General features: G+C 41.3%; 1 protein-coding gene across 2 annotated transcripts in view; it reads right to left on the minus strand.

The window, feature by feature from the left end:
- LOC140713665 (uncharacterized) overlaps nt 1-19,628 on the minus strand; it is a 159,157-nt gene that overhangs the window by 37,703 nt on the left and 101,826 nt on the right. For both annotated transcript variants that reach the window (XM_073024038.1, XM_073024037.1), the window contains one exon: nt 6,656-6,756. In XM_073024038.1, the coding sequence (XP_072880139.1) occupies nt 6,656-6,756 (101 nt within the window). The remainder of the gene's footprint in view (nt 1-6,655; nt 6,757-19,628) is intronic.

Consider the following 19,628-nt stretch of genomic DNA (forward strand, 5'->3'; position numbering starts at 1 on the left):
GTATGCTCTGCATGCACTTTGAACTAAGTATGTTTGTTGAATATTCAGCTTTGCAGCTTCTGTAACGTGGGGAACATGAAGGTTTCGTTGAATTTTTGCCCTGGCAGAGTAAGGACTGGTATTTCTCTTCATACCATTTGTTTAATTGGAATGACTTGACTCTTAAAGTGAGTTTCCCACCTGACAGAGAGTTGGTGGAGGTGGTATGTATGCCACCCCAGTGCCCTGGATGAGTGCCTTGCCCATACTGGTCAGTAGGAGGGCTATTACAAGTCTTTCTCAGCATGATATTCCTAGACTGTCCAGGGAACTGATTCAATGACCTTGGATTACCTGCTCACAAAGGAAGTTAACACGTACTGTTATCCATCAAGAATGCTGCACCTACATTCCCAATGGATCGGGTAACATCTCTCATTTGGTTGATCACATCTGAGAGTCAGTGTATAAGATTAAGTGGGGAGCCAGCTCATTGGCTATTACATTCCAGGGTGGGGTTGGTGGCCTCTTGAGGCACAGGGAAGCCGGTGGACTACTGTAGTGTACTGGAGGTGACTATTCAGTTTACAGTATTGGGTATTGTACTCCTGTGTTTTACATTTAACTTCAGGAGTTCATGAGAGTTATACTAGTCTGAGGGTTTCATCATCCTGTTCGCAACTTTTGAGGGGTGGAGTGTCCTATGGGGGATGTGGCTTATTCTGTCTGTCAAAAGTCCCTTTTTTCATGATTGGTTAGTTTAGAAACTTAAGCTGCTTTTCCCATTGGTTATCTGCTTAGTGTCCAGTTTCAAATATCCCAGGTAAAAAAAAATAACACATGGAAGGGGTTTGCTCTCTCTTTTTTTGTTTAACGCAAGCTGTGCACATGACAATTGGGAAGGTATGCTTCTGTGTGCAACTTTAACTAAATATGCTTGTTGAATATTTAACCTTGTAGTTTCTGTAACTTGGGGAACACAAATGTTTGGTCAAAATCTTTACTGTTTGTAAATAAATGATTAATATACTTATTCACAGTCAGTGTTTTCTGTTTCGTTTGCCAGACCCGCAAACCTGATTCAGCATTACAGTGGGTATGCAACTAAATGGACAATGCCAATAAGGGATGCCTCCTACCAATATTGACACTGACAGATGTTTCTACAACATGTAGAATTGATCTCTGAACTCCAACACCTCGAAATGTAACAGCGTCACATTAGCTGCTACGCTACCTGCGCACCCCATGTGTTCAGTCTAGTTTTCTTCTGCATTAAAGAATTGGTTTGACACAATCAGGTTGTTTATGAGGCCATTCAGATAGTAGCTAAAAGTCAACCACATTCCTATTGATCATGAGCAATGCATCTCCCAGCAGGGGAATGCCAACAGATGTCCTTCCTCAAAGATTTGAGTGAACCAGATGAGTTTCGCAATCATTGCTAATTATATGGCTATCATTTCTGACTTTTTTAACTTCATATTAATTAACTGAATCTATTTTACAAAATTCTTCAGCAACTGTGGCAGATTGGATTCATGCCTTCAGATCACGGCTCTGCTAACATAAATGCTTTATTACTATTCCCAGGAACAGTGCAATACTTAATTCAGGTGCACTTGATTGGATAACTGATAACAATTTGCAGATTTTAAATCCTTGTCTAATCTGTCCATCCCTGGAATTAACCTTATTAATCCTTGGCAGCTGGCTTCCTCTGGCCTCCACAGCCTACTGGTACTAGTGTAAAGACAAGCTCAGAAAAAGTTATCTGCATTTTCCCACACAACATGCCAATGAACTTCATTTCTGCCACACTCCACAAACTTCCAACATGATTAACGACTGCATTCTCTACCACCACTGCCACCGCCCCAGACATTATCACCAGTCAACTAGAAGCCAAGTAGATCAATAGATAGACTTCTAAACAAGAACTCTGTGGGGAAAAGAAAGACCACATTGAAAATTTCCCAGACCTCTGAATTTCCCACACCGAACTTCTCCTTTAAAAGCAGTTCCTGTTGAAATTAAAGGCAATTACAAATAATTTATCATACTTAATTTGTTGTTCAATAACTTTGTGCAAAGTGATTTATTATAGTTTTCATTGAAATTACTTATATTTATATTGGATTCTAAAATGCTTTTATTGAATGAGTTATTAATATTCAACTATTTTCTTTTTCTAAATATGTTCACATTAAGCGATTAAGGAATGGATTTGTATAACTGGCTAGTGACCACTGGGACTACCAGCAAACTCATTCCTGTAATTCTGATCCTAATTACTTTTCAGCAGCAAGTATTTCTTATTGATTTTGGCTTTCCTTCAAGCAAGCTGACCACTGTCCCACTGAGAGTCCAGTGCATCTCTGAAATGCAAACTAATTGCAAGACCTTTACTAATTCTAGCAAGCTCATTGTCATCTTCCCCTCTCTGTCATAACAATCTATGAGGAAAATTTAGTTTAGCAGTAATAATAGACAAAAATTGCATTACCATTCCTCCTCAGAGTTACTCATCCCATTATTGACCGTAAACACAAAGGTTACACAATGCCAGCTGTGATAAGATTAAATTTTGCAAATAGAAATAATGACATTTTCTTACTTTACAGAGACAATCACCTCTCCCCTTTCATGAATTACGTGACTAAAAAGTGGTGTCTGTATCACATATTCTAGATTTTATAAAATAATTTTGTGAACAGAGTAAGGATCAATTTTGCATGAATCCAACAGTGTTGAGGAAGCTGCAGTAAACCATTTACTGACTGAGCTAGTTAAAGCAATTATATCAATTACACATGCTGTTTTCATTGTACGTAGACATATATAATACTACCATTAATTACAGAATGAGTTAGTTAAGAAAATAAATAAAACTTGTCTGAGCTATCTGGTAAAAATCTTTGTTGGTCTCTCCAAATAAAGCAGCAAATAGATGCCTGTGAAATAAGTATACATCTTGCTTCACAGTTTAGTACATTCAGCACAAGAAGAATAGACGGATTTGTGGCACATTCATTTCTGGAATTGGGCCAAAATTCAAACCAAAGCTTCACCTTCAATTAGCAGCATGAAAAATCATACACAGATTGATCTTGCACTCAGTTCAAGCCCAATCCGAATGCTGGAGTAAATGATGTGACGATAAAAAAAACTGAAATACTGGGCATTTATTTGGAATTTGTCATAGTTCGCAGTTTTAAAACATCATCCTTTTGCTAAAAGTGGCTTGGCAAAGCATTAAGGCCTAGTTATATTTATACTTAGGACAAAGCTGTGATCATTATTCTAGGGGGGTGAGTTTAAATGTTTTAACAAAATAAAATTTCTCCATAAAATGCTGACACAGACTTCATGTATATGTGAAATAGAACTGGAAGTGTATTGCTACAGCATTAGAATCTGCTATTTAAGTCTCACGTTGGGAGCTAATGGATTAATAGGAACTAGGATTTTGCTCCTGTTTATTGTTTCAAAGGTCAGTTGCAGCATTAGTGCTCAGGCTGTGTACCGAACAGCTGAAAGCAGTTATATGGGATCAGATACCCACAAGATAACCTGAAGAAATTACATCTTCAAGACCATATCTTGACGGGGGTGGGGGAGGGTTGCAGATCGTGACACTTCACTGAGTGACCCAGTCAACTCTTGGAATTTGATTCCACTCAACAATCCTCCTATTACAAACAAATCTTGGGTACACTCCATTAAATCCACAGCAGTTCATAACATCATCAATATAACCAGATGATCATAAGTGCAACATTAAATTATGTGTAAATGGAAATGTAGAAATAAAGCTTTATTGTACCCTTTGAAGCTCTCGGGGCAGCTATATCTCACGTCAGTAAGGATATAATTAATGTTTTTAAGACTGTTGGTTTTCCTTTGTTTCTTTTTACATCCAACTGGGATTGTGAAGGCAGTTTTCCAATGTGAACTCGTGCCCACTGGGAACCAGAATTAGACTGCCAGAACTTATTTCACTTAGTATGTTTAACAGCCATTAGAGAGCAGGAGATTTTAAGTCCATCTGTCTTGGCTTGATTTAAAGCCAGATTCCAGAGGTGGGTGAATAGTACTCTAACAGCATGTTACCCACTGCCCTGGAGACTTGTTTTTGTTTAATGTCAACTTGATATAACTGTTCACTTTGAGATGCCTATTTCCAGTCATGTAAGTGAAAAATGAAAACATGAGCCAAGTTGCTCTCAAACTGCTTCTAGAAAGTGCTTCAACTTTGCAGTATTTTTACTGATATGAGCAGAACCAGTAAAATGACTGCAAGGACATTGGTTGATGCTGCAACAGTTCATTGGCAAGCAATGGCAATATTTACATCAACCAGTTTATTTCTGGTTTTGCAGGAGCTTGAAGATGAAGACTATGATACTGAAGAGAAAGCACTTCCCAAAACCAGTCAAGAAATGAAATGATTAATTATTTATCTTGCAGCTGCCCTCAAAACCACGAAATTACATCTTTAGCATGCAAACGAGCTGGTTTTGTTTTTTCCATTTATCATATGGTGTCTTTTCAGTAGTTTAAACTCAAAAGATGGTGCACTTATTCATGAAAAAGTGTTAATATTTTATACAAAGAATAGTGAGTTCAATTTCACCTTAGATCAGTTGCCTATGTGGCATTTAATATTCTGTAGGATCGATGGCTAACAAATTGAATATTGGCATTCCATATCACAAGCAGATGATACTATGAATACAGCAGATGGCCTCCCAAGGGAGATAATAGGTGCTGAAAGCATCAGCAAATCTAAGGACGCATTGGGTAAGTATCCAGTACAAAATTTGATAAACAGGTTTTAAGAAGCATTACACTGTTAATATTTCCTAAGTAGCATAATTGGCCAGGTAAGTTAATGATGTAATTTTACTCCCATGTGTTCCTGTATATCATTGAAGAAATCAAGCGATTTTATATTTTTAAAAGTTTGTGCAGATATAATAAATGTGAACTATATTTCTGCTACATCATTTGAACAACTACTCACATCTCTGTTTTCCCCCTTGGGTTAAACCTTTATTTGATAGGTAAAACTCTGTTTTCAACTGGCAATGCTATAACACCGTTATTGTTTAAAAGGCAATAAAAGTCACAGAGCCCAATAATATGAACAAGGTAGCTGAGACCAAATGAAATACGAGTAATCAGATTTCTTATTCCTTAGTGTTCCAAGCACAGAGCTGCAGCATATTACTCAATGATTTACATGCCTCCCCCTCTTGAATGTCCAACTATTTAAAACAACGGTTTATCTGTTTATTACTGTAACATCCAGTCCTATTTATCAAACTGACCAAGCAACTCCAGTGTTTTAATGCTGGCACTAGTAAAATGAAGAATATTTATTTATAAACAAAGCAAAATATATATGTGTGTGTACATATAATATAGTATATATATATATACACAGTATCACACACACGCATATATATACACACACACACACTAACAACAGATTGATTCATCTTAAATTACAGATCAAAAATATTAATGGGAGTTCAAGGAAAATTAAGATTTTAGTCAGCTTAAGAACCCAGCTTCACAATGCTTTCTATCCCTCTGCATGCTAAGACAGTAGCATAGTTCCTTAACAACACACACAAATTTCTACACGAGTTCAGCAGGTCAGGTAGCATCTATGGAAATGAGTAAACAGTCAATGTATCAGTCCCAGACCCTTCTTCAGGCCTGAGAAGGAAGGGGGAGGACACCAGAATACAAAGGTGGAGGGAGCATAGTTCCTTGGAGGTCATCAATTATTTTGTTTCTGATGATTTTCCATTGGCTCCGGAATGTGAAAGTGGGCGCACAGCTTTCTCTCCTGTGAAGGAATAATGCCCCCAAATGTGAAGCCAAGATCCTGCCTTCTTGAAACTGAGATTCTCACCGACTTAGTAAGAGACAAGAACTTGAATATGTGGAATAGGTTTAACTTTCCCTCAATAGAGTTCTGAAATAAAATAAGGAAGAAGGGTGGGGAGCAGTTCTAAGCCAGTGGTTCCCAACCTGGGGTCCACAAATCCCTTGCTTAATGATATTGGTCCAAGTCATAAAAAGGTTGGGAACCCCTGTTCTAACCTGTTAAGAGCTTGAAATAAAGAAGTACATTTGTGATGGTCGCTTTGTCCAGCACTAAAAGCGGATGATATCATGCACTCAAACTAAAGATATTTTGAATAGTGAAGTAGTGGTTTAGCTAGTTGGAGGATTGATCTTTTTCCAGAAAGAATTCAAGTTCGATTCAAGAGATCTGAGCGCAATAACTAATTTGATGGTATATGTAGGTATTTCACCATTGTAAGTGCCATGTTTCAAAAGAGATGTAAAACTTTTGCCATCTCAGAAGATATTAAAATTAAATTTACTCTGGTACGGTATGGTGATCAATAATTATCCTACACCTACAATGCTTGAAAGGGCTCCTCTTCTGGTGAATTGGACCTCACCTTGTACAAGTAGGTTACAAGATTTTTTTGTACATTGCAACAGACACTGGACTTCAAAAGATACCTAACTGGGTATAAGTACCTGGAGACATCCTGAGGTTGTGAAAGGTGTGAAAAAATGCAAGATTTTATTTTTATTTCACAGTATTTATCTCTTAAGTAATATTCCACAGTTTTGTGTATGTGCTAACCTGATCAATAGGCAGCTCCACTTGTATTTGGTTATCTTCTTCAACTTCCATTGCACCAATGGTCTCTCTCCTCTCCTCGTAAGCTTTAAACACGCAGCTTTCTGGGGAAAGTAGTGATAATGATATTAAAACAGTGTTGAAGAGGAGACAATGATACAACAGTGGCTACCAGTGGCGTACAGCAAGAACTGCATCATATCTCCAGCATGCTCAAGAAATCCCAACAATAGTTCACATCAATTAGCCAGTTTGTTGATATTTGAAGCCAGTACAGAAATGATTTAAGGTACTTACAGTATGAACAAAACCATAAATTTTGTAGATGTTTGACTTAGGCATTTGCTTTGCAGACACGCTTCCATATTGCCCTGTAATAATAGGAGACTCGATGTGGCAAGTCTGTGATGGGGAGGAGGCACTTAACTGGAAATCTACTTTCAGGCTTGTCCAGTGATCACACCACCAACCAGAAATTTCCATTTGAAATAGCTCCCAGACTTAAACAATGAACAACACAGATTGTTTTGACTGTTTAACAAGCCCAATAAATGAAACAGTGATCTCTTAGAATGTTTGAAACAAAATGGTGAGGCTAAGAATGATTGCTCAGAGTCCATTCTAAGTGAGTTTCTTGTCCACTACCTGTGATGGATATTCACTGTCCAGGGCCTGGGGGGAAGGGGGCTTTTGGCCAAGCTCAGCTTTCTAAAACAGCAACTGACTCTTACAGGTTTCAAAGAATTGTATTTGAGTAAGTTAAACTCCCTACCAATATTCCCTGTTCGGTTTCTTTTCATAAACAAAAACCAGTCTTCTGTTCTTAATGTAAGTTGCAAGCAATAATCAGTTTGAAGTTAAAAGGACAGCTTTGACAAACAGCGCTGTCTATAAAGCACAGGCTGTTAGCCCACAGCACATGATTGACTGCTCAAGAGATGCAGTGTAAGACACTGGGACATGTAAATTGGACTTGTATTAAACCAGACAACACTGGCTAAGTTATTTAGTTAATGAAGCTTGCAGACCAGACTGATACTATCACTTAGCACATCAAATAGCTGATATCAATAGTTGGGATATTTGTGTTCGCAGAGAGTCAGTTGTCACAGCATTAATTTTGTGCCCTGTAAAGGGTTTTCGGCTGGAAATGTTGACTGTTAATTCATTTCCATATAGGCTGCCTGACGTACAGAGTTTCTTCAGCATTTTGTGTGTGCTGCTATAGATTTCCAGCACCTGCAGAATCTCGAGGTCAATAATTTTGCGTGTCTGGGAACTGTTCCTAGAAGCTTTTAGGCCACCTGTGTGAATTTCCTCGCATGGGTATGAGAAAAAAAATTTCACGTGTGTGAAGTTACCAAGTAGCTAAAAAAACAGTATAGATGTTAGAAAGGAGTCAGGCTAATTAGGAATAGTCAAGGAATGACAAGATAAACAACAAAAGGAGAAGGTGGCTAGAATCCATTCCTCTGCCTTTGATTTCTGTGATGCATGACTCATTCATTTGCAACTTGTTGGTATGCCATTTTGGCTTCTTGGAATTGCACTTGTTTTTTGAAAATCCTTTGTGTTTTAGAAATCTGTTGCCATTTACAAGCCTTTTTATAAGATAGAAATCCTCCGTGAGTTTTAAACGTCTTTTAAGAATATTATCCAAATTTAAACATTTATCACTAAAAGTAAATAAACTGTGTTTGAAATACTTCATTAGCTGGAAGTGTCTCCACCTTGGTGGGGGTGGTGGGGATCCCCACCACTCAAATAGTGCGCATTGACAGATAAACTCACAATGGAGGATAAACAGGGAGCTAGACCTATTCTTTGAAGAGTAGGTGGCTACAGTATAACCAGGGAGGCAACCTGTAGCTGTCAATATCAGATAAGATCTTCATTTGAGCTCAGAATCTCCCAGGCAGCAAACCCAATACCATCACATACCTCTACCATCAAGAGGGGTTTTTTTTGAGTAATGTTGACGTGATTCAACCTCTAAGCAAATGACTACAAATTGACCTCTAAGCACGACGCCTCCATTTTTACCTGCACTGTCGGCTCTTCAGCATGCTCCCCCAGAAGCCTGAAAAGCGTCAATATTAAACCTCTTTATCAAACGCTTTTGTTGGGTTAGGAAGAAAGGAATTGATACCGCTGACAGAAAGGCTGATCACAGCAGGAGCCTGACATCTGCAATGGCATCCAACTCTTGCAACTTGCACCACTTCCCACTTTTTGGCCCACACAAGAATGGCCGGTAAATTTTGCACGTGGAAGCAAGCACTCGTTGTGCTTCTGAAGCCTGTATCAGTATTACTGAAAACAGCACAGGCTGAGCAGATCCCAGACCACACACTGGTAATCTGACATATGTGGATGCCCAATAGGTAATGTACGTACTTTAACTTCTTCCTTGCACTCACAAAAGGACCCATTGTACTCTGACCCATCACTACCAATCTGCCCAGAAATACTCTTGGCCACCTATTTTTCACCTGCTTTCCTGCAGTTATCTTGTATTGAAGTAGATCCAAGATGGCGGTGCGACGCAGTTTGCAGCAGCCTCTCCGGAGTTGATATCTGTTATTTGTCAAGCAGGGTGCCGTGCGCAATCCTAATCTGATGAAAAACGGACGTGGCAGCAGAGGAACATCTGGAAATCTCCAAGAAGGCCTTCTTCGTTGCTGCTGCTGTTGTGAGGTCTGGGTCTCTGCTGGGAAGAACAGGCCCCCAGTCCTCGGGATCACATTGCCAGTGGCCGGTGGCGGGAGCGTCGTAGTGTGCTCGGCAGAGATTGGTGCTCAGAGAGGCTGTGCGGGAAGGGTTGGTGGGAGGCTCAGAGGTTCAACGGATTCGGAGTCCGCTGCGGTCGGGTCGCTTTCAGTGTGTGCTGCGTCTGCGAGGCTGAGTCCGGCGGTGCTGTAGAAGTCCATAGCGGGGGTATTCCCTTCTGCTGCCTGTATGGGATGATGAGTCTGTTGGGACCCTGAGGACTTGTGGAAACTGTACTGTGGTTTCTTTCGAACTTATAGTCTTTTAACATTTTTGAACTGTTTTTACTGTGCCCATGCTGCGTTTTTTTTAATCAATTATGGTATTGTTTGCACTGTTGTAACTATGTGGTTTTGTATAGATCTTGTAGCTTTAGTTTTTGGTTTGTTGGGTGGTAGAGTTGGTCTCCTGACTTGGTGTGTCTGGGTAGTCTTGTTTTGTCTGATGGGTTTGGAGCTCCTTTCCGGGGAATGCACTTAGATGATAGCGCGATATTAATACACAGCAACCTCTCCGGACTCTGGATTTGGGGATTGCCAAACATTATGTGGATTTTCTGGTGTAGTCTGTTTTGTCGTGTGCTTTTGTGATATCATTCTGGAGTAACGTCGTTTCATTTTTTAACTGCATTGCAGTTGTGGTTTCTAAATCACAATAAACCAAAATTCAATTCAATTCACTAACACACCCTTTGATCAATCCAATAATAATGTTCAATTACTCTATTCCATTTGATTCTTTATTAACAAATAGCAAAACATACAATCTTGAAGCAATGAATCTTATGAAACTAAAACTAGCAATATTAAAAGTACTTACAGTGCCTATAAAAAGTATTCACTCCCCCCCCCCCCCCCGCTGGAAGTTTTCATGATCTATTGTCTGACAGCATTGAATCATAGTGGATTTAATTTGGATTTTTTGACACTGATCAACAGAAAAAGACTCTTTGTGTCAAAGTGAAAACAGATCTCTACAAAGTGATCTAAATTAAATACAAATATAAAACACAAAATAATTGATTGCATAAGTATTCACCCGTTTCAAATCAGTATTTAGTAAATGCACCTTTGTCAGCAATTACAGCCTTCAGTCTGTGTATATAGGTCTTTATCAGCTTTGCACATCCAGACATGGTAATTTTTCCCCATTCTTCTTTACAAAACTGCTCAAGATCTGTCAGATTGCATGAGGTTTGTGAGTGAACAGCTTTTTTCAAATCCAGCCACAAATTCTCAATTGGATTGAGGTTTGGACTCTGACATGGCCTCTCCAACACATTAACTTTGCTGTTTATAAACTATTCCTGTGTAGCTTTGGCTTTATGCTTGGGGGTCATTGTCTTGCTGGAAAACAAATCTTCTCCAAGTCACCGTTCTCTTGCAGACTGAATCAGATTTCCCTCCAGGATTTCCCAGTGTTTTGCTGCATTCATTTTACCCTCCACCTTCAAAAGCCTTCCAGGACTTGCTGCGGTGAAACATCCCCACAGCATGATGCTTAACGGTAGGGATGGTGTGCTTTTGATGATGTGCGATGTTTGGCTTACACTCCATTTTGGTTTCATCAGACCACAGAACCTTCTTCCAGCTGACTTCAGAGTCTCCCACACACCTACTGGCAAACTCTAGCCAAAATTTCATGTGAGTTTTTTCCAACAATGTCTTTCTCTTTGCCACTCTCCCATAAAACTGCCATTGGAGAATAATCCAGGCAAAAGTTGTATGTACAGTCGCTCCCATCTCAATCACTGAAGCTTGTAACTCCTCCAGAGTTATCATAGGTCTCTTGGTGGCCTCCCTCACTAGCCCCCTTTTTGTATGGTCACACAATTTTTGAGGACAGCTTGCTCTAGGTAGATTTACAGCTGTGCCACGTTCTTTCCATTTCTTGATGATTGACTTAATTGCACAATGAGGGATAATCAGTGACTAGCAAATTTCCTTGTAACCATCTCCTGACTTGTGTTTTTCAATAACCTTTTCGCAAAGTTGCTCAGTGTTTTTTTTAAATGGTGCCAGGATATTGACTTAGCAGCAGTTGGACCTTCCAGATACAAGTGGATTTTTACTACAATCAATTGAAACCCCTTGACTGCACATAGGCAATTAGTTAAATGGAGATCACCTAACTTCTAAAACCAATTGACTGCACCAATGATGATTTGGTGTGTCATATTAAAGGGAGTGAAAACTTATGCAATTAATTTGTTTGTTTTATATTTGTAATTTATTTAGATTATTTTGTAGAGATCTGTTTTCACTTTGACATGAAAGAGTCTTTTTCTGTTGATCAGTGTCAAAAAAAAACAAATTAAATCCACTGTGATTCAGTGTTGTAAAACAATAAAACATGAAACCTTCCAATGGGGGAGTGTGAATACTTTTTATAGGCACTGTAACTGAAATTAAGTAGATTTAAGGGATTTCAAATGTAATTAAGCAAAGTTAAGCAGTCAACAAAAGATATGAAACCCAATGGTCCCCAGCTCTAAAACTAGCTAGAGCAAAGCATGAATATGTAACTAACCCTTCGCTTTACCACACGCCCACCACATGACTGGCTACCATCATAAACGTAATAAAGGCGCAAAACAGAATACAATGCAGATAAAGAAAAAGTGCATAGCTTCTACACTCTATTGCAATAAAGATACAAAGATCTCACAACTGCATGAATCTGAATTGATAGAGACTGATGGTCTGGTGAGTATCTGATTGGGGAGAATGCAGATCAGTGGAGGGTAGTGTTACTGGAGGAAATGGAGCCTTTATCAACAACCATGGAGGTAGGATCTGAAGATAACATAGATAGGATAGATAGTCAGAATCTTTTTCTGAGGTAGATATGCCTGGTGTTGGAGAACATGCATTATAGTAAGAGAGGAAAAATTTAAAGGAGATGTGCAGACCAAGTCTTAATCAAATAGAGTTGTAGGTGCCTGGAATGTGCTGCCGGGGTAGTGGTGGATATAGATATGATAGTGGTTTGAGAAGCTGTTAGATGAATGCATGAATATGCAGGGAATGGAAAGATATGGATCACGTGTAGGCAGAAGAGATTTAGTCTAATTTGGAATTGTGTTTGGTGTGGACATACAGCAGGTCGAAGGGTCTGTTCTGTCTTATGTCCTATGTTCTAACAGCCTCAGAGAAAATCAGGAGTTAGGCATTTCATTATGGTTTGGGAGGTAGGCAGAAGAGAGAAAAATCATTGCTAGAATAGGTTAGAAGTGTTGGACTCTGAAGTGTAGTGGAGTTGCTATTGTGATAATGCTCTATAAAACCATGACTTTCCCAGTCTGGTCTATGATTGCTGCTCCTGAGACAAATGTTGCCTGAGGAACAGCATCACTTAATGAGTCTCTGGTGGGGCGAATTTCAATCCCAACACATTCAGACCCCTGCCGAATAAATCACCCACAAATGGCCCTACTCACATTCCACTTGGGCCAACTTTATTTTCATTCACTGAATACTGAAATAAACAACAGAGCATGTTTCTGACATGGGTTCATTTATTTAAGTTGCTCTAATAATCTAAAATTATCTTGTCCTATCACATCAGATATGCAAAATGCATATAGATTTTCCTAAATAAATCTCAGCTTCCATTGCATCGATTTCACTGCAGTCCACTTTATACAGTATATCAGTATTAAATTTAGCGAGCATCTCTACAACCATAGAACAAAAATAATAATTTTCACACCTAACTAACTAACTTTGCTTTTCTGAAGTCTGGTACTGAGCAGATGAAAGTTAGCATCTTCAAGAGCAACATACAAATAGCCGATGCATTTTCTTTTTATGAGTAATTGAGTCTATATTTACAAAACAAACAAATTTTGTTGTCAGAACCACAAACTGCATGTTCTCTGTGGCCAAGGGACTTTCATCAATTAGAGACCCAATGGTAGTTCAGGACTGCTGGTGTAATACATACAACTTTCTGAAGAACCTCGTAGCGTGGCTCAGACAAACGCCAAGCCTAATAAACAGAACACTGAGAATGGGGAAAATCCAAGGACAAAATGAACTGCATTGATGTGAACTGAGCCAGAAGAAAATATTTATAAATAAATAAAAACTAACATTTGGGTTAAAGCTGACATCTTTTGGTATCTGTATATGTCAAGTACTTATTGAATAAACTATCTAAGTCATTGAGGGGATGTGTGTAAACAGTACTAAAATATAGCAGAGTATCAATCTTCCTCAGGCACGAAGAGCAGATGGAATGCATCCAGTGGTACTTGAAGTCAGGGGAGTTTATCAAGGGTGCTGCAGAGATTTTTCAGTTTGCCATGCAGTAAGTGATTCTGTAGGAACGCTGAATGATCAGTCTTGCCCCTAAGGCTTGCAGATTCAAGCTCCATGCCAGAGATTTGAGCAGAAAGATCTGCTGTTTCTGTGCTGGAAGTCATGAGAGTCAGCCATGAGTCCCTTCTAACAACTCAGCTACAGTTACTGTTGTACACTTCACATTGTGTCAGGGCTTACTCACATGCACCTACAACTATTCATCCATGGCAGCCATCATAGCAACCACTCAACCCATCTTGCACACACACAAGTGCAACTCTTCCATATCTTTTCAATGGAGAAGCACTCTCCAATACGAGCTTTGCTGTCCTGTGACCAGTTACCTCTGGTGGTTTAGACATTGTTCCAGGTGATACTTTATACATTTCTTCTTCTACTCATCCCAAAATAACCTTGCTTTTAATCACTCGTATATCCCACCTTTACCTCTCCTTCCCTTCTCACTGTAACTTCACATTTGTGCCTTGATCTTTGAGCCAGAAGAAATCCCAGCAGCAGAAGCCCACCATGTCCTGCAGCCCCTTCTATCTGAGGAACCCAACTCCAACATGAAAGAAGAAGAAATTTCCTGCACGCTCGGCAATATGGAGAAAGGAGAGTAAAGCCATTGAAGAGAGACAAACTTCATGTGTGTGAGGCACCGAGCAACATTTGATTGCAGCCCAGATGAGAGATAAGGGCAGGTCAAATGCAAGATCCCCGGTATGCAGTGCCACATCTCACTTACTCTTCAGAGGATGCCTGTAAAACAAAGTTGGTGCAGCTGCTCCTGGAGATGCAGGATTCATTGTCAAACCTTCCAGAAAGTCTACAAGAGTTGTCAAGAAGCATGGGGTTAGATTGATCTCACTTTATCACGGGGCTCTTTTGCTAACCAGTGGGCACGTGGTTAACAGCCTATCTCGGAGGGAGCAGATAAGGCATGGGGCAGGGTGGATGGTGCTGCAGAGCAAGTGAAGGCGATCCATCTCCCCTGAGCTACAGAGAACTGACAGACTGCAGATGGCCAGGAACAGGCAAGTGCCTGCTTCAAACTGCCAGCTGCCCCACTCCAGCTGACGGCCACTGGCCGAAGCAGATGACAGCTGGGGACACCTGACCTCTAGCAGACTGCTACCAGTGCTAAGTGTATGTCTGCTGGTCAGGAGCATAGATTCACATTATTATCCAGCACAACTCCGTAACAACCAAGTTACTAAACTGAGAGAGTCCCCTTCGCTTGTTTGGCCCATATCCCTCTATACTAGGCATTCCCAACCTTGCTTAATGGTATTGGTTCATGGCATAAAAAAGGTCGGGAACTCCTGCTCTAAACCTCTCCTCGCATGTGCCTGTCTAAACGTCTTTTTAAAAATTGTAATTATCCTTGCCTCTACCACTTCCTCTGGCAGCTCATTTCACATACCCACCATCATCTGTGTGAAAGAGTTGCCCCTTAGACCATCTTTAAATTTTTCCCTTTTCACCTTAAATCTATATTCTCTTGTTTCAGATTCTCCTGCCCGGGGAAGAAGGTTGACTTATCAATACCCCCAGTGGTTTTATACACCTCTGTAAGTGCACCGCTCAATGACACTTCAAGGTGTATCATAAACAATGAGGTACTTACACAGCAAGAGAGGCAGAAAGCAAAGTCCCACAAAATCTCCTATACCATCACCAACCTTATCAGCTCTGGGGATCTCCCATCCACTGCCACCAACCTCATAGTTCCCACACCCTGCACTTCCCGTTTCTACCTCCTACCCAAGATCTACAAACCTGCCTGTCCAGGTAGACCTATTGTCTCAACTTGCTCCTGCCCCACTGAACTCATTTCTGCATACCTTGACACAGTCTTATCCCCCCTTGTTCAATCTCTTCCCACCTATGTTCGTGACACTTCTCATGCTTCGAATTTTTCAATGATTTTAAGTTCCCTGGCCGTCTTATTTTCACCATGGACATCCAGTCCCTATATACCTCCATCCCCCACCCGGACGGTCTCGAAGCTCTTCACTTTTTTATTGGATTCCAGACCTAACCAATTCCCCTCTACCACCACTCTCCTCCGTCTAGTGGAATTAGTTCTTACTCTCAATAATTTCTCCTTTGGCTCCTCCCACTTCCTCCAAACCAAGGGTGCAGCCATGGGCACCCGTATGGTTCCCAGTTATGCCTGCTTTTTTGTTGGCGTTGTTGAACAGTCCATGTTCCAAGTCTATACTGGTATCCATCTCCCTCTTTTCCTTCGCTACATCGATGACTGCATTGGCGCTGCCTCTTGCACGCATGCTGAGCTCGTCGACTTCATTAACTTTGCCTCCAACTTTCACCCTGCCCTCAAATTTACCTGGTCCATTTCCGATACCTCCCTCCCCTTTCTTGATCTTTCTGTCTCCATCTCTGGAGATGGCCTATCTACTGATATCTACTATAAGCCTACAGACTCTCACAGCTACCTGGACTATTCCTCTTCCCACCCTGTCTCTTGCAAAAAGGCTATCCCCTTCTCACAATTCCTCCGTCTCCGCCGCATCTGCTCTCAAGATGAGGCTTTTCATTCCAGGACGAAGGAGATGTCTTCTTTTTTAAACAAAGGGGCTTCCCTTCGTCCACCATCAACCCTGCTCTCAAACGCATCTCTCCCATTTCCCGCACATCTGCCCTCACCCCATCCACCCGCCACCCCACTCGGGATAGGGTTCTCCTTGTCCTTACCTACCAGCCCACCAGCCTCCAGGTCCAACGTATAATTCTCCGTAACTTCCGCCACCTCCAAAGGGATCCCACTACCAAACACATTTTTCCCTCCCCCCCCCTTTCTGCTTTTCGCAGGGATCACTCCCTACGCGACTCCCTTGTCCACTCGTCCCCCCCATCCCTTCCCACTGATTTCCCTCCTGGCATTTATCCTTGTAAACGGAACAAGTGCTACACCTGCCCTTACGCTTCCTCCCTCACCACCATTCAGGGCCCCAGACAGTCCTTCCAGGTGAGGCGACACTTCACCTGTGAGTCGGCTGGTGTGGTATACTGCATCTGGTGCTCCCGGTGTGGCCTTTTATATATTGGTGAGACCCGATGCAGACTGGGAGACCGTTTCGCTGAACACCCACGCTCGGTCCGCCAGGGAAAGCAGGATCTCCCAGTGGCCACACATTTTAATTCCACATCCCATTCCCATTCTGATATGTCTATCCATGGCCTCCCTCTACTGTCAAAATGAATCCAAACTCAGCTGGGAGGAACAACACCTTATATACCGGCTGGGTAGCCTCCAACCTGATGGCATGAACACTGACTTCTCTAACTTCCGTTAATGCCCCTCCTCCCCTTCTTACCCCATCCCTGACATATTTAGTTGTTTGCCTGATCTCCATCTCCCTCTGGTGCTTCCTCCCCCCTCCTTTCTTTCTCCTGAGGCCTGTCCCATGATCCTGTCCCTTCTCCAGCTCTGTATCACTTTCGCCAATCACCTTTCCAGCTCTTAGCTTCATCCCACCCCCGCCGGTCTTCTCCTATCATTTCGCATTTCCCCCTCCCCCCACTACTTTCAAATCTCTTACTATCTTTCCTTTCGATCAGTCCTGACGAAGGGTCTCGGCCCGAAACGTCGACAGCGCTTCTCCCTATAGATGCTCCCTGGCCTGCTGTGTTCTACCAGCATTTTGTGTGTGTTGTTGTTTGAATTCCCACAAATAGCAGTGGGTTAATTCACCAGTTAATCTATTTTTGTGTTGCCTTCTGGATAAATATACACCCAGTGGCCATGTTATTAGGCACCTCCTGCACCTAATAAAGTGGTCATTGAGTGTATGTTTGTGGTCTTTATGAATTTTTTAATTTATTGAGATACAGTGTAAAATAGGCCCTTCCGGCCTATCGAGCCAATCCACCCAATTTAATCCCAAGCTAATCATGGGACGATTTACAGTTACAAATTTACCTACCAACCAGTAAGTCTTTGGACTACAGGAAGAAACCCTCGTGGTCATGGGGAGAGCGTGCAAACTCCTTACAGGAATTGAACCTGGGTCACTGGTACTATAAAGCATTGTGCTAACCACTACCACGCCACCTCTGTAAACAGTAATGTCAGTTCAGGAAACATGAAAGAGCTTTTTTGTTGCTGCTGTTGCCCATCCACTTCAAGGTTTGACGTGTTGTGCATTCAGAGATTCTCTTTTGCATCACACCAATGATGCAAGTCTTTCTTATTTAGAGATATGGTATGGAATAACCTGATCACGGGACAACTTACAAAGACCAATTAACCTGCTAACTGGTACCTCTGTGGAATGTGGGAGGAAACTGGAGTACCCAAAAGAACCCATGTGCACACAGGAAGGAATGCACAAACTTTCGTACAGAAGACACCGGAATTGAACTCTGAACTCTGACAGCCTGCTCTAACTGCTATGCTGCCATGGTGCCCCCAACTGAGATACTGTTGACATCCTGTCAACTTGAACCAGTCTGCCCATTCTCCTCTGACCTCTCTCATTAATGAGGTGCTATTGCACACAGAGCTGCCACTCACGGGATGATTTTGTTTTCCACCCCATTCTCTGAACGCTAGAGACTCTTGTGCATGAGAATCTCAAGAGTTTGGCCGTTTCTGAGATACTCAAACCACCCCATCTGGCACCACAATAATCATTCCACAGTCAAAGTCACTTAGATCGCATCCTGATGTTTGGTCTAAAGAAACAGCCTTGGCATGTCTGCATACTTTTATGCATTGAGTTGCTGCCACATAATTAGCTGATTAGATATTTGATTTAACAAGCAGGTTTGCAGATGTACCTTAAAAAAATGGCCACTGAGTATAGATTGGGGCCACAAGGAGGACTCCTCTGCCCTTATTCAAATAATGTCCTGGGACCTTCCTTTTACATCCAACAGCTCGAGCTTTGGTTTAATGTCTCATCTGAAAGGCAGCAGCTTTGGCGGTGAAGCCTTCTGTGGTTATTACACTAGAGTGTCACAGCAAATTACATGGATCAGGAGTTCAAGCACACAGCCACTTACACTAGAGTCAAAGCAACACTGGGTAATGAAATGTCCAGTTCAGCACACTACGGATAACATTCACAAACTAAATAGTAACATCATTGTCATGCAGGTTAAAAAAGAAAACAAAGTGAATGTCAGGTGGAAAAATCACAAAGTAAGGGGTCACAGAATCCTAGGAATTAATTAACACATTAATGGATTTGAATGAACCAAAAACTTGACCAACTTGCTTACTTTTCTCTCTTATTAATCTCCTTCAACTGTGATTAGCAACCTTTCACCTCTCTCTCAGCCAGCTCTAAGCACATCATTCAACGTCTCTACACCTACCACAGTCATTCCTTTTGTTCTTTCTAAACCACCCCCCCACCAGCAGCTTCCTCTACAATTTAACACAAGTTAAATTTCTAACTCGTCCAAGCTCTGATAATTAGTCATTGAAATGTAAAACTATTTGTTTACTATTGTCATGTGAACTAGATGCAGTGAAAAGCTTTGTTTGTGTGGCAGCCATGCAGATCTTGACATAAATACACACATCATGCAGTAGACACACTCCCTCGTGACTGTGGGGTTCGACACAGCTCAATGGCATCTATAAATTCTCCAATGACTTCACTGCTGTTGGCAGAATCTCAAATGGTGTCAAGGAGAAGTACAAGAGTGAGACGATTCAGCTGGCTGAATGGTTCACAATAACAACCCTGCACTCAGTGTCAGCAAGACCAAGGAAGTGATGGTGAACTTCAGAAAGAGGAAGGCAGAAGGACAGATACCAGTCCACGTTGAGGGGTCAGCAGTGGAAAGAGTGATCAGCTTCAAATTCCTGGGTGTCAACATCTCCTGCACAACACATTGATGCAACCACAAAGGAGGTCACAGCA

This window comes from Hemitrygon akajei, chromosome 20, assembly GCF_048418815.1.
Source record: "Hemitrygon akajei chromosome 20, sHemAka1.3, whole genome shotgun sequence".
NCBI lineage: Eukaryota > Metazoa > Chordata > Chondrichthyes > Myliobatiformes > Dasyatidae > Hemitrygon > Hemitrygon akajei.